This window comes from Physeter macrocephalus, chromosome 9 (assembly GCF_002837175.3).
Source record: "Physeter macrocephalus isolate SW-GA chromosome 9, ASM283717v5, whole genome shotgun sequence".
Classification (NCBI taxonomy): domain Eukaryota; kingdom Metazoa; phylum Chordata; class Mammalia; order Artiodactyla; family Physeteridae; genus Physeter; species Physeter macrocephalus.
Genome location: NC_041222.1, coordinates 57,306,985 through 57,322,825, shown reverse-complemented (window position 1 = coordinate 57,322,825; position 15,841 = coordinate 57,306,985). Strand labels below are relative to the sequence as shown.

General features: G+C 40.6%; 1 protein-coding gene across 1 annotated transcript in view; it reads left to right on the top strand.

Annotated features, from left to right (window-relative positions):
• The window catches only part of FREM1 (FRAS1 related extracellular matrix 1), a 236,311-nt gene that overhangs the window by 69,770 nt on the left and 150,700 nt on the right, over positions 1–15,841 (top strand). Inside the window, exon 3 of the mRNA XM_055087212.1 lies at positions 11,074–11,581. Coding sequence (XP_054943187.1) covers positions 11,342–11,581 — 240 coding nt within the window. The 5' untranslated portion in view covers positions 11,074–11,341. The remainder of the gene's footprint in view (positions 1–11,073; positions 11,582–15,841) is intronic.

Genomic DNA, 15,841 nt, shown 5'->3' with positions numbered 1-15,841 from the left:
TAAAACAAATACATTGATACTTACCTCACCAGGTGTTTGGAAGGGCTAAAAGACATTTGGAAAGCACCCAGCATGGTGCATGACATATGATAAGTTCTCAATAAATATTTCTTCTTTAGGAGAGGACTAGCAGGTGTGAAGCCTGGAAAGAATCAAACGTGGCGAGCCAGGCAATTTATAGGTGAAAAGAAAAGGGAAATGGGAAATAGAACTTTCTTCCAGACCTCATGGACTGGGCAGGATAGGTCTCCATCCACCACTTGCTTGTCCTGTAACTCTGGGCAGCAGCGTCCTACTCCCTTGATTCCTTTTTCCAGATTAAGTAGAAGCATGAAACAAATCCATGAGCTCACACACTACCAAAGGGATTCATTAAGGAGAAAACAAAGGCAATGTGAATATCATTCTGTCCTTTTCTTCCTGACCCTTCAGAACTGGAGACTTGTATAGCCATTTCACATAAATATCTGAGGAGAAGAATCATTTTGTTTCTCTTGGGATTTTTCTCCACTGTAGCAAGCGGCCTAACCTCAGGGGAAAGTATTTGTTTGAGATTTTGAAACTCTGCAATTGCCCCATGGTCAGCCTAGGAGCTATCACCAAGTGGAAAGACACAGCCATTCAAGCATGTGGCGTGAGCTCTTGCTCTCCCTCTCTGTCTCTCACTCTTCTACCAGTTTTTCTTTTAAGTCCAAAGTTTGCATTGGGGTAAGTCAGTCTCTCAACTGATACATATTGATGTTCTCTGTGCCAAGCCCTGTGACCAGGACTGGAGATGTTTGAGTGAGCAGAACAATCATGGTTGTTATCTTCAAGAAACTTACAGACTAAGGTCAAAGGCAGACATGTATAAATGACTGCAAATTAACATTTAAATACCTGTAGGTGTGCAACATGTGGTAAGGGATATTGCAGGATTTTATGCAAGCAGTTAAAACTGGTCTGGGAGGTTGAGACCTGAAGGATGGGTAAAATTTAGTCAAATGGGGTGGTAGGTGGGAGAGGGGAAAAGGGCATTCATGGCAGATGGGACAACGTGGATGAAACACGTAAAGGCCTAGAATGGGCAGTGCCGCGAGTTTAAAGAAGGAACGAAGACCTGAGTGACTAGCTTGTCCGTGACAAGAAGAGGCTGGAGAGGTGGCAGGGGACAACCACACAGGGAAATCCAGTCTCACAGTTAAAAGGGACCCCAGAAAGCACCTAATCCACACTCCCTCCCTGAGGCAAAAACCCCTTCCTGTGTCTGTACCTCAGCCCTCACCATTACTGGACAGCTCTGAAGGAAAGTTCTTTCTGAGGGGAAGCTGAGATTCACCCATCCTCCCTGTTTCTGCACGCGGGAACCACAGAATAAAGTCACTCCTCCTGCAGGTGTTTGAAGACAATTTTTCTTTTTCATAAACTACTGCCCAAGTAAATCTTCTCTTTCCCATACATTTGCAATTGATTTTTTGGAATATAAATTTATATGTTTGTGCTTGTTGAAAGTGAACTTGCTGGCTTCAGCCCATCATTCCAACCTCCATTATCCAGGACGTCGATCTTGATTATGCCCTCAGTGGTAACAGTTAACCTTCCTGGATTTTTGCTGTCTGTGAATTAGATAAGCTTGTTTCTATATCTTTGTTTAGGAATTTGGAAAATTGTTGAACCAGAAGGAGCCAAAAATGGAGCTATGGGCACCACTCAGGATGTTACTCACAGAAATGTCCAGGTATAAATGAGAAGAGCTCAAAGATGTTAATGTGTGTTGATAGTCTTGTTTTGACAAGAATGCTAAAAGCACAGTTCAACTACCATTGCTGATTTCATTTATCGATACATGTGTTGAATGCGTATCACATGCAACGGACAGTTCTGTCCTTCTGCCTTCAAAACACATAGTCACACCATCATGTAGGATATGATAAATGCCCCATGATGGGTTTAAGTAAAATGTGACTTTTCTGCAATAGCAGAAACCAAATGGAATGATCAGGTCTTAGGGTATCTTGGAGGAGGCATTTCACAAGGCATTGATATGTGAGAAAGATTTTAATAAGGATGGAAGCAAAGACATTCCAGGCAGGGGGCAGACATGAGCAGGGGCTTACAGGTGAGAAGTGTCAAGCAGGTCACTATGAATGTGTAACTGAGGTTACGGGAGAGGGAGGGCTGTGGTTTGGGGCTACATGAGCTTAGAGGTGATGGTCAGAGACCATGGGAGTGGATACGTAGTGAGAAGCCAGTTGAGGTCAGATTTTTTTAAAATGTCGTATTTTCAACGATACAATATGACCAAGAGAGGAGAAAACAGAGGGTGGAAAGAAAAGGAAGAGAAGATAAAAGTGAAAGAGGCATTGGTGAGGTAGAAGGAGAAGCGGGGAGTATACTGAGTCCGTAAACTAGGGGAGAAGAAATTGTGCAGAAAGTGTGGGTGTAGCGCATTGTTGGGCGCTATAGACATCAGAGAGGATTGCTGGAGAAAAGTTCAATCTGCTGTAACAATTAGGAGGTCACTGGCAGCCTTTGAGACAGCTATTTCAGTGGACTGGTGGCAATCAAAATCAAGCGTCCTTTTAGGAAACACAAGGCTGGTGAAGGAGTGGGTAGAGACAGCGTTTTAAGGAGATAGGATAGTTGGTCAAGACGAGGTATATAATGGGAAAGGGGAAAAGAAAAAGTTTGATGAGCATTAGTAGTTAATAGTCACAATAACAATGTGCTTAGATGTGCCCACCCTAATGACCTCATTTTAATTTTAATTTTCCTCCTTACAGACTCTATCTCTAAATATGGTCACATTCTGAGGTACTGGGGGTTAGGAATTCAATCTATGAATTTTGGGGGAACAAAATTCAGCCTATAACACCATACCAGCACATCAAGGCCTCCTCCTGGCATTAGTTAGCGGATCTCCCAAATTCTCTAGACATTACTGCAGCAAAAGAAAATAGAATAAAACCTGTAGCCACATAAACCCACATTTAAAAATCAGGTTAGTTTCTGCTTTATAGATGTTAAAAAAAAAAATCAGTTTATAGTGCACTCTGGATTTAGAGTTTGGCTTCAGGACGAGGTGACAGAGAAACTTCCTCAAGCAGGACTACCTTTGCACTTTCTGGGTTTTTTTATTTAAAAAAATGGTTTTCTGGGCTTCCCTGGTGGCGCAGTGGTTGGAGGCCCGCCTGCCGATGCGGGGGACGCGGGTTCGTGCCCCGGTCCGGGAAGATCCCACATGCCGCGGAGCGGCTGGGCCCGTGAGCCATGGCCGCTGAGCCTGCGCGTCCGGAGCCTGTGCTCCGCAACGGGAGAGGCCACAACAGTGAGAGGCCCGTGTGACGCAAAAAAAAAAAAATGGTTTTCTATAAGTTTGCAAACTTTGGGCTTAAAGGTTTTCTTTCTGCAGGAATTCTTAGAGCCTTTAGTAAGCTCATATTACATTGTAAATCTTTAAAAGAAGATTTTGGCATTCTGTGCTTCACATATATTTGGATATAGAAGACTTATGTGGAAAACTTTTTAACGTCTCCAACATGTGCATTTTAAAAAACACAGTTTGCAAAATGTGGCCTTTATCAGATAGATAGACATTGAAGTGTTGAAAAATCTAGGAAAGGAGACCTTCTAATGAGTTTGTGTGGTAGTCAAAGATTCATATTTGCAATCTTGCCCTTGATGGTGCAGCCGAAGGACAATTTCTCTCCACAGAGTGAAAATTAGGGTGTAAATTAGTACCATCTTTCCAAGTAGCATGCATATCAAGAGCCTCAAAATAAGTTTTATACCCTTTGATCTTATGATTCCACTTCCAAAAAACTATCAAAAGGAAATAACTAGAAAAATAAGCTGATTTAATGAAGGATTTTTCATCACAATCTATTGACATAGTAACTAGTTCAACACAACAGTGGAATGACTCTAGAAATCCATGTAGAGGATGTAGTGCAGAGATGAAAAGTAAGATCACAAGGAACGTTTAATAATACGGAAGATGGTTAGAATAGAATGTTATATAACTAGAAAAGAATGGTACACTAATCTTTTTGTACCGTGGTTCTAATTAAGGTTAAAAACTGTAGATACATATACATACTTATGAAAACCGAAGGGCATTTTCTTTGGGTGTTGGGAAAGTGTTATTTTTTCCTTTTCTTTATGTTTTTATATTTTTATCCTTTAGTTAATGAGCATGCATTTCTTTTATACACATAAAAGGAAGTTATTTTCAGAAAAAAACAGGTAAATAGATAAAATGAAGGATATGGACTAGTTGATTTCTGAGTTTTCTCATAAACCACACATCGGTGATTTAGATTACATTTTAGAAAAAGTTGTAGAGTGAAGGAAGCAGAATGTTATAAACAAAATCAACATGTATTTTATTAATTTAATAGACTGGAATTTTGAAGTGGCCTGTTTGCCTTGAGGCCTTTAAACTGTGCTTGTAGTGTAAGGAGTTGGAACACTCAGATGCTGGTAGGCAAGGTATCTGCATTAATTATATGTTCTTAAATTAACAGCTACTTCCTTGAGAGAACATTGCCTCCACTGAAATATTTTTTTAAATAATTTATTTTATTTATTTATTTTTGGCTGCATTGGGTCTTTGTTGCTGTGTGCAGGCTTTCTGTAGTTGCAGCGAGCGGGGACTACTCTTGCTGCGGTGCGCGGGCTTCTCATTGTGGTGGCTTCTCTTGTTGCAGAGCACAGGCTCTAGGCGCGTGGGCTTCAGTAGTTGTGGCATGCGGGCTCAGTAGTTGTGGCTCGTGGGCTCTAGAGAGTAGGCTCAGTATTTGTGGCTCACGGACTTTGTTGCTCCGCAGCATGTGGGATCTTCCCAGACCAGGCATTGAACCCATGTCCCCCTCATTGGCAGGTGGATTCTTAACCACTGAGCCACTAGGGAAGACTGCCTCCAGTGAAATTTTAACTCCTGCAACCGCCATCACTTGCTGTCTGGGACCATAAAGGAAGTTGTTAAGGGTTTGCATACTGTAGGAAAAATACTCCAGGGATAGTGAAGGAATTGCAAAGAGTATATGATTTTGTTGTAATGCAAAGTGGTATAATAATAGCAGTTAAGTGCACAGGTCCTGGGGTCGGCAAATATGGGTTATAAGACCCTGGAGTCAAGCTGATGACTTTAGGCAAGTAACTTAAACCTCTTTGTACCTCATTTTCCAAATCTGTAAAATCACTGTCTACTTCCTAAAACCATTATAGGAATTAAACAAGATAATGTATGTAAAGTCCTTTGAACAACGCCTAATCCATAGTAAGCACTTAATAAATGTTCGTTTTTATTATGATTATGATGTCACTTTCTTAAGTCACTGTTTATCTATAAAATCAGAATAATAATAGAAACTGCTTTATAGGTTTGTTGTGAGAAATAAATGAAAACAAATATATAAAGAATATAGCCCAGTACCTGTATACAGTAAGTAAAAAGTACTAGTAGACAAAAAAATGAGAAAAGGAAGATACAGTCAGCCTTCCATATCTGTGCATTCTACATCCGTGGATTCAGCCAACTACGGATTGAAAATATTTGAAAAAAAATTCCAGAAAGTTCCAAAAAGCAAAACTTGAATTTGCCTGGCAACTATTTACACAGCATTTACATTGTATTTACAATTATTTACATAGTATTTACATTGTATTAGGTATTATAAGTAATCTAGAGATGATTTAAAGTGTGTGGGAAGATGTTCATAGGTTATACTAAACACTTCGCCACTTTATATAACGGACTTCAGCATCATCGTGGCGTTTGGTATCTGTGGAGGGTTGGGGGGTTACTGGAACCAACCCCTGTGGATACTGAGGGACAACTGTACTATAAATTGTTAAGGAAAATCAATCTTAGAAGTCACAAGCTATTTTTTTCTTCTCCACGATTCTATTCTCCCTATCGGAGAGAATTCACTCCGGAAATCGTGTGTTGGGTAAGAGCGCCACGGATTCTCCACCCCTGTGGGGGGCATTGAACAATTAAAGCTCCATAAGAGGTGATGAGCTTCTTGAAAGAGAAGAACCTGCTTTGTATTTGTGTGTTCCCAGGGCTGCTTTTGCAGTGAGTCTGTCGTCACAGAGGAGGACAGAGCCCTTCCGCAGGGTGCCAGAGTCCTGCTTCTCCCAGGCTCTGCTGCCTCTGGCTGTGACCTTGGGCCAACCTTAGACTGACTCCTTGTTGCTTATACAAGGTGCAATTAGACTTCTCTGTCTCTCTCAGGGAAGGAAAATCAGAGGAGGCAGTGGATCTGAAGTCCTTGGTAAAATCTAAGTCTTAATTTCCTCAACTACTACACAAAGAAGAGAACCACTTTCTCTGAGTTTAAACAGTTAGTTGCTCCTTTGGGGGACAGTTCTCCTGATTTCCAGTTCATTGCTCTTGGGTGAATCAATTTATGTCACATATGATTCGGAATCATTTCAGATATTCTATGGATAATTATATTCAGCTATGAGTTTATGCTTGAAACTTGTACATTTGATTCATATGAATTATTTTGGAAATCAATTTGAGTGAAAATCATGATGATTTAAAAAATTCATTGTAAGTAATTCCACGATGGCTTCTATGTTTCTTCTGACTGGTATTTTAAAGATTTTAATGTAGAATACAAGTCAGAAAATCTTCACTGGCTTTCTTACCAGTCTAGTCAAGGATATCAAAATCTCTCTATGTTTGAGTGGGTGGGAATGGGTTGATCCTGAGTTGGTTATTTTTTTACTCAAAATGCCACTTCTCTATTAGTTTATTTTCTTTCTTAAAGACTATAGGGTACTTGTACGATCTGAAGCTGTGAGTCAGGAGGTAATAGCTTCAAGCACAGGGAAGATAAAATGTTCCATTGCTTACATCATCTTTAGTTGATTGGTAATAACTACCTGGAGTGCTGAGAAGAGTATCAGACCAGTAGGAGTTCTGCAAATAGCAAAGCAAGCCAGCAAAAGGCTATGATAGATTATTGATATATTTTGTTTTTTTAAATTAATTAACTCGGGCTTCAGTAGTTGTGGCTCGCAGGCTCTAGGCACGTGGGCTTCAGTAGTTGTGGTGCACAGGCTTAGTTGCTCCGCGGCATGTGGGGTCTTCCCGGACCAGGGCTTGAACCCGTGTCTCCTGCATTGGCAGGTGGATTCTTAACCACTGCGCCACCAGGGAAGTCTGATTATTGATATCTTGATATCTGTGCTGGGCGCAGGATGGGGAAGGTGCTTCTCTTGTGTCATGTAGCTTCCATTGTAAAATTCCGCAGAGGAACAATAGTAAATATGATTCTCTTCAGGGCACATCGTTAACATTGACCATCAAGAAGTTCCATTGCAGAGAGAGTCTGGGAGGACAGCTGGGATCCTGCTTTTCCTGTTGTGCACAGATTACCTAAGATAAATGACAGGAGTACCATGTTTATATCAGCATGGAGAATACATCCTCCTGCGGTTAAACTGAACGTGTAATTATGGAATAAAAACCAGCTCAGCTCTACCAGATGAAATGTTACTGAATCATTTTCTTCTGTTCAGGAATTTAGTAAGAAAGAAAACTTTTTGAATTTTTATAAGGAAGAACTCAGAGCAGGATGGTTTTCCACTTTCCAAGACATCTTTTCACATTTTTGTTGGCTTGTAGAGATATCCTTCGAATACATGATTTCCACATGAAGAAAAAAGGCAAGGGTGGGAAATGGCCTGTAAGAGCATAACTGATTTGCAGGATGACGTGAGGATTGTGAAATGCTGAGAAGCAGCTGAATCACACAAGCAAGCAGACAGGATTTGTTTCTATTGCAGCATCAAATTAAGTCCCATGTGGCTAAAAGTCAGTTGGTTTACAAGCTCCCATGTAGAATCTGGCCACCTTTCTACTTCCCCTTCCAGAGCTCCCACTGATTCTGCTGACGCTGTGGCTGCCCACATCAGTAATGAGAGCAAGCTACAGACAGCTGGATTCTGAGGATCTGACTTGGTCCTATGTTGGGATTAAAGAAACAGAGTTCTCAACATGTGTTAGGTTTCCCACTAGGGTGTTGTCAAGTAAATGTTGGCTGCCTCTGGACATTGTAATTTTGTACCAGAACCAAGACAATTCTGTCATCTTCTTTGGTGGAGATAAACAAATCCATCATGATCTGAAATCTTGTTTGACTTAGAATCCTGATTTCCATTGCTAAGAATCCTGATTTCCATTGCTATTGTTCTGTGTGGTTTTTGTTTTTTTGTTTTGCCTTTTCCCTCTCTGTTCATCCAAATCCTTTCCTCTTTCCCCTCCACTGCCACCTTCTTCATGTGAAAAATCAGAGCAATATTTTCCATGGAATGTCTACATACTTGGCATTTCCTAACACCAAGAGAAAAATGCAAGCACAAAATTAGAATGTAAATAAAACACAAATAAAGCATACTCTTTTTTGATCTTTATGGCACCTAATTTGGTAGCCCAGTTGATTGAAGGCTGAGTTTTGTTTGATTTTCAACTTAGAAATTGTTACTCTTGCACTCTTTACCTCCCAGCAGTGTTGCTTCAGGTTGTTTCTGAAATATTAGCGTTCAGTTTCTTACTTCGACCTCCTGTTTTAAGACTGTGAGGAAGAAAAAGAGAAATTCTGAATGTCATTAAAACACACTTTGACTTTTACTGAACCTAATTCTGCCCGCTTCATCCAGGACCAGGTCCTGCCATTCTGCTTTTCTTGAGACAAGCTTTACTCTCTTATTCCTTTGACATATTTTGTAATAATAACATTACATTTATACGGGGCTTTGTAATTAAGAAAATATTTCCACATGGACTATTTCATTTGGCCTCACAGGGGAACTGGAACAGGCAAGACGGATGGCCCCATTTTTGAAAGAGAAAACAGATGTGCAGAAAAACCAGGGTTAGAATCCAGATCTTCAGATTCAGGTCTTCCCTTCCCATATCACTGTGGCACAGGGAGCCACAGAAATAGATTTCCTTTTCTTTCTCTCTTGTCTCTTCCTGGTAGATGAACATTAGAATCTTGGTCTTTGACCTTATCTGCTCATTAAGGACTGACTTTGCTATAATTAGAGAATGAGCTATTTCCCCATATGCTATAGGAAAGAAGTTAAAATATTTACCTGATTTGTGACTAAACAAAATTAACAGAAAAACTTGAAGAATAAGGTGGTTATTAACAGTGTAAAGTTACACTGGTTTATTATGCCCATTGGAAGGTCTTGCATTTTCATTTTAATGATTTCTGCACATGGATACTGAAATATTTGTCAGAGGTGTAGACAAAAATGCCGTCTTTCCTGTTTAACAGTAGGTTAAACAGGAAAGAAGTTTACATTCTTTGCCATGTAAAATTCTGGCAGAGTAGGCTGGTGTGGTGAGTTCACTTTGCAAACGTCCCAAACACCCAGGCTCCTTCTGGCTCACAGCTCTGCTAGCCTGAGGTGTGGCTCTCTTTTTTATGTGCAGGGCAGCCTCCTCAATCTGGGTAACAAGAGGGAGAGAAGCATAAAGATAAATCCATGAAAAAAAAGGAAGAACGAGGTCGCTAGGGAGTGAGGGTAGACAAAACACAGGTCCCAGGACTGGACCCCAGGCTCCCCAACATGAAAAAGTCAGGGATTCTAGGAAGAAGCAGCAAAGGAGAAGAAGGGAGATGAGAAGAACGCCTAAGAGTATACAGTCCTTGCAGCCTTTATGGGTTAATTTAATTCATTTAAATCTCAGAAAGCCAAGTTTTTTCTCTTATCTCTCAGTTTTGGGTGATGCCTACCCACCCTGTTGCTTCTCTTCTTTGTGAAAGCGCTGCTTTTTTGAATGCTCTTAGATGCCAAAGGTGAATGGAAACAAGTTGTGAAAGTTCAACAAGCAGGTTTGCATTCTTGCCCAAACAAGCCAACCTAATTCAACCTGAGTGTGGGTAACACGGTCAGTGTGGGAGGATGGGACTGTTTTATTTGGGGACCGACACCATAAAAAAGAGGCTGCTCTGTGAAGTGTGCACCCGCCCGCCCCCAGGTGTTAGGTGACATGTCACGCACTGGCTCAAAAGTGAAAGGTTTCAAACAGGGACAAGAGAATGAGCCTTCCCTTAATATATTAGAGGTGGGCAATAGTGGCATTTTTGTCTACACCTTCTGACAGACATTTCAGTATCCATGTGCAGAAATCATTAAAATCATGAAAATGCAAGACCTTCCAATGGGCATAATAAACCACCATTATGGTTTATCATGGATAACTAATCGTGGAGATGATTGGTTCACCTAATCATATCTTGGAATTAAAGATATATTTCAATACCTTGCACTTTGGATAAAATCATTTCTGTTCCTACAGGATACAGAGAAATAATCATGAAATTCTAAGTGGTTAAAAGAGAAAAAAAGACTTCACTTGTGCAAATTCTATACTTTCTATATAATTAGCATTGTAGATGATGTATAAATGCATGTACAAATGCCATGTCATTAGCTGTGTATGTTGAAGCTACATTACCGGATTCCTAGTCCTTGTTACACCTAAACAAAACCCCAAATGTTCAGTTAGAAAAAATATCTTTTCTCCAGTTTCCACTCAAGCGTTTCTTAGGTGTCTTCATTGCCCAGCAAAGTCAGAATTGTGCCCATGTGACAAATTATTAAGCCTTTTTTTTTTTTGAGTGGGTAGCACTGATTTAGAATTAATCATGTTTTCAAACAGTGGGCAAGTAGTTCTATCAGCTCTCTTGCACAAATGAGGTTACAGTCCTCATTTATCAAGTGAGAAGACAAAAGCAAAGAGTTCAACAATTTTCTCTGAACGCAGAGGAGCAAACGCTGCCCTTGGCCCTGAGGGGCGGGCTGCCTCCTGTCGGACCACACAACTGACGTCCCGGTTGGGACCCGCTGAGTCCGGAAGCAGGAGTTACCGCCGGGGAATGAAATGGCTGCATTGCCTTTCAGATGCCCCTGGAGGTCAAGTTAGTTTATTTGTTTTTAATTTAGCTGAAATTACAGGCTGGTTGAAAGATTCCTTTGTCGGTGGGGGTCTTTTGAATAAGCCACATAAACCTTTTGGTTTCTCTCTCACTTTCCTCCAACTCCTCGTCCCATTTGCAGGATTAAAAAAGCACTTGGGAGGCACATTACTCTTGCCGGGCGTTGTCAGGAGTGATCAGCGAGTTTTATTAAAAGCTCTGGGACTGCCTGAAAGACCTCCTTGTCTGAGTTTGAAATGAAAGGGACGTGTTAAGATCTTGGGGCACATTGTCGGGACCCCTTGCCCTGCCCCTTGTACTATGAGCTGACACCCCCGGAGAAAGCACAGAAGGCCTCCTTTGTTGAAGGGATTTCACTGGTGGATGGAAACGAGTTGGCCCCTGTCGGCATGAGCTCTCTAAGCTGGGGTGGGCTCAGTGCCCTGCTGCTGCTGCTGAGGCTGCTTCCAGGCTGGGCCAGCCCCACCCTCATCCGTGTTAACCGAGGGGTCAGGGTAACGAAGGGCAGCTCCGCTTTCCTGTCTCAGGATGACCTGAAGTTCGCCATCCCCAAAGAGAAAGATGCCTGCAAAGTGGAAGTTGTGATGAATGAGCCAATAACCCAGAGGGTTGGAAAACTCACTCCACAGGTAGGTCATATCCGAGATTTGCTATTTAGTAGTGTGTATGAATGAGAGTGTGTGAGAATGTTAGGGAGGGGGAGGGGGGGAGAAAGAGAGAGAGAGAGAGAGAGAGAGAGATAAAGCTCTTCCTTCAAGCTGCCAGAGGTGAGTGTTGTAAGACGTTCAAATTTGAAACGGTGGAGTTGCAGTTAGCGGGCATAATACTGCACTGTTTTTTCTATGCAAGGTGAAACCTGTTAAAAAAATTTTTTTGAGGTATAATGACATATAACATTATTTTCAGGTGTACGAGGTAATGATTTGAGATTGGTCAAACCTGTTTTTTGAATGTTCTTGGCTGACTGTGGATTACAGCCTTGAAACCAACAGGAGTTACTCCTGTTTATGTCAACCCCTCTGGAGGAAGGCTGGTTCGAACAGATATGGATGGTTGCATTTTTAAAATTAGTAATGCACCAAATTGACAAGTCTTTCCAATTTATCCTCTCTTATTGACGAAAACTTGTGTAAATATTACCAGCTCTTTGACCTTATAAAACAGCTAATCACCCAGGAAAAGTCATAATGGTAAGGGAATCACATACTTCTTATTTTAGGTATATGACCGCTCTATGAGAATCTTAGGGGAGAGAGAGAAAAAAACAGAGCGAGGGAGAGAGAGAGAGAGAGAGAGAGGTAAAGGAGAGGGAGAGAGAATGAAAACGGGTTGGAGTGGGCAGTCTCCTGTGTGGTGTGACATGGTCAGTCTTTATGGGACTATTCCTGCCCCCAAATTATCTCACCCACAGCCAGAGTGCCTTTGGATAATATATCAGGGTTTCAGGACATCTTTAGGACACATTTGTGACTGCAGAATAGCAAAAGTTAAACACGAAGACATTTTTATCTATTACCATCCCTTGAACATTCCCTTGAGTAAGGGAAGAGATCTGGAAAAGATATATGAAGACACTTCATTTTAAATATTCATTGTTCTTCAAAAATGTCTTCATAAAATTTTTTTCCCGTTGAATCACAACCATGGAGACCTTGTCATTTAAGGGTGTTCCGTGCTCAATCCTTTTGTAGGGTGGAGTTACCCTCTAATTCACTGGGTTTAGGGAAGTCTGTATTATCATACATCTGCTTAAAGGGCTTATCTCTATACACAATAGAAAATTGCTTCTGGTCTTATTACTTGTTCCTACTGTGGTTTAACTTTCTTCTCAAGGCAAACAGTTTTAAGAATATTCAACGCTGGGTGTGGCTCCTGCTCCTAGCAAAATACAGCATTTCTGTTGGCTGAAGTGTGAGCACTAAGGTTCTTCCTCTCTATTTGGCTAAAAAAATATTCCATCGGCTTATTCAAAAGTGGTATTAGATGTCATAAAGATGAACTAAAGAGACTGAGATAGATGCTAGCTCAGATTGACATCCCTAGACATTTCCTTTACTTCCCTTACAGTTATAGTCTGATTCTGAAACACATCGGAATGCTGTGGCAGGCTCTCACATTGGGAGTATGGCTCATGTGACTGTGACTAAATGTCTCCCTCCAGTTTCCTGTGAGTTTTTCTTTTGTCAGTCAATGAGCTTCAGATGGGCATCTAAAAAATGTTAGTATGTGCTCATGGCCCCAGCTCACCCTGGTATTCCCATTTGTGTGGTAATTGCAACATCTCCCCACTTTCTCCCAACATAACTTATGCTGGAAAGTGTGTTTGATTGGCACCTATAAGTTAGGGAAAAAGGAGACGCCTGGGATAGCTCATGTCTGGAGCCCCAATGCACTAAATGTGATGAGTAGGTGACATGAATAGGCTCAGCAGCAGGCAGTGGAGCCCTAACTACAGGCACTGGGGTCAAAAGCAAATCCTTGGTGTTTTGGGGAGCAGCAAAATAGGACCCGAATCCTAGATGTCTGGGATCCCTGACAGAGCAGAGACCCAGGGCTACATGGAAAAAGGTGGATGCCTTATAAAGACTGACGAACTGATAATTTGGTAACCCTTCCAATCAATATATTAAAAAAATGTGTTCAACATTTATTTAGAAGTAAGGCTGAATATATTTTGTGAGGTAAGAAGAGAGGAAAAATTCCTCCTTGTAGCGCACTGGGGTAATCTTTGGTCCAACTGTATTAAGCTCTGGCCCCAAGCATGCAAAACCAAAGGCCTATTATTCACCAGATTCTCCCTCCTTGGAAAGCATTTTGGGGAGGATCTCCTGTTACTTAAACCAGCCTCTGGGGATATCCTCTCCCCATCCCAAATAGCCTATGACTTCTAAAGTGCTTCATATAGCACTTTCTATGAGAGTAATGAAAAATATCATCATTTTCAGTGATATTTTAATGGTCTTCACCATGTGGCTAGCTCTGAGGCACTGGAGAGCAAAAAGGGATCCACGTGACTAGAACTAGGTAAAACATTTATTTGGTCACAAGGGTCAAGTGTTGTGATAGATCTCTAAGTTGTCTCATTTTCAAACTTTCTCGAATTTCTGGCAAAAATCCATAACTAGAAAGACAATGTGGAACAGAAACAACATATCTGATTTAGGGAAGTCTGCATTGCAAGGCAAAGGGGCAGGGCTCCAAACATCCCCAAAGGGTCCCCTAATGTGCTGATTAAAAGATAATGTTTAGTGTATGTCTATCCAGAGGTACATCTGACATCTCAAACAGATTTATATCATCTAAAGTAAACATGTGATATATAGCTGCTAAAAGTTATTCTGTGGAAAGGAGTCCATTAAATGTGGAGTTTCGTTGCCTTTTGGTCAAATATGAGAACTGTGTACTATCATGAAATCTGTATGTCCGGAAAACTTTGTTTCTCAAACCTCCTGGTGATCTTCCTATTTTTTCATTATGATAATTTCAACAAAAACAAAATCCCTAAGTGAAAACTGCTTTTTTGCAATATGTAGCTGTACTAAATCTAGGTTGATGCAGTTCTCCCCAGGGATTTATTTCTTATGGAGTTTTTGAAATTAAGCACAGCCAAGCATAGCCAAGCCAATTATGCACACACAGACACACACACACACACAGCCTAAACATTACTCTTTAATAGAGCTTACTAGTAAGTTGAAAGCAGGCTTATTTGGGCCCATTCCTAGCGAGATGACTGTATTAACAACACCCTGCTGTGTAATGAACCGTTTCATGTGAGTTGTACAGAAAATGTTTTGTTTAACACCTGTTCACAGTGTTTTCATTCCATTACTGAATTTGTCTTAGGACCAACAGGTTCATTTTCCTATTGGATATTTGGAAAGGGATTTCACTTGGTGCACACGAGTACCTTCTGTTTCGATAACCTTCTCGAGATAGTCAATTAGAGAAGGTCGATGGCAATATGTTTTCCTCATGTTTTAGGACAAGACTTACCCAGTCACAGTACTTCTCACACCTGACCCAAAGCAAGAAATTTCCTGGGTGGAAAAGCACCCCCGTTTAGCACTGAGCTTGCTCTTTTGAATAGGAAATGCAGAAGTAAGAAAATATCTCTAGTTTGAACCAGTTTGCTGTCATTAAAGTGAGTAATGAGTTAGGAATGTGTGACAATTTAATTATAAATTGTAATTGAAAAGCAGTTGAAGTGGAAAAAAACAAAGCTAGACAGTAATTAGAAAAGGATTTAGCTCTCCTTTGTTTTAGTTAGTAAATTTATGAATTATGGTTGTCGCCTTTTATAAAAGGAAAACATATTATGAAACATAAAACAGATGTTTCTTTTAACAAAGCAGATTGTCTCTTTATTACAGTGACTATTTGTCAATGATATGGGAAAGGTCTTTCCTTTATCTCCTTCCTTGTTGTCAATTAAAAAGAGGAACCAAAGATGTCTGTAGGAAAAGATCATTTGTATTAGTGAGAAAGTCTTCTCAGGGAGGATTATGTTGTTTGTAAATGTTTGAGGCTGTAACAAGGTACAGGCTAAATAGCATGAACTCAACAATGATGATATGTGAATACCTTGAGGGTATTTCTTAGAACTCTACCAAGTCAGATAGGGCAGAAGTGAGGGTCATGGTGTGAATGGAAGAGAAAACTCTTCTTTTAAAAAGTATGACTCCCAGAATATAACAATTAGCAATTTCCTTAGTAGTTCTGAGTGAGGTGATACAGTTAATTATAATTTTGTTTGAATAGAGAAAATTGTCTTGACATTGTTATTTGTCTCATCAGTCATTTCTGCTATTACATAACTAATAAAAGCAGTCTTTTGCAAGTAAATGAGAAACATCTGTGGGTCATGTTTGGCTCTGATCGACCACAAT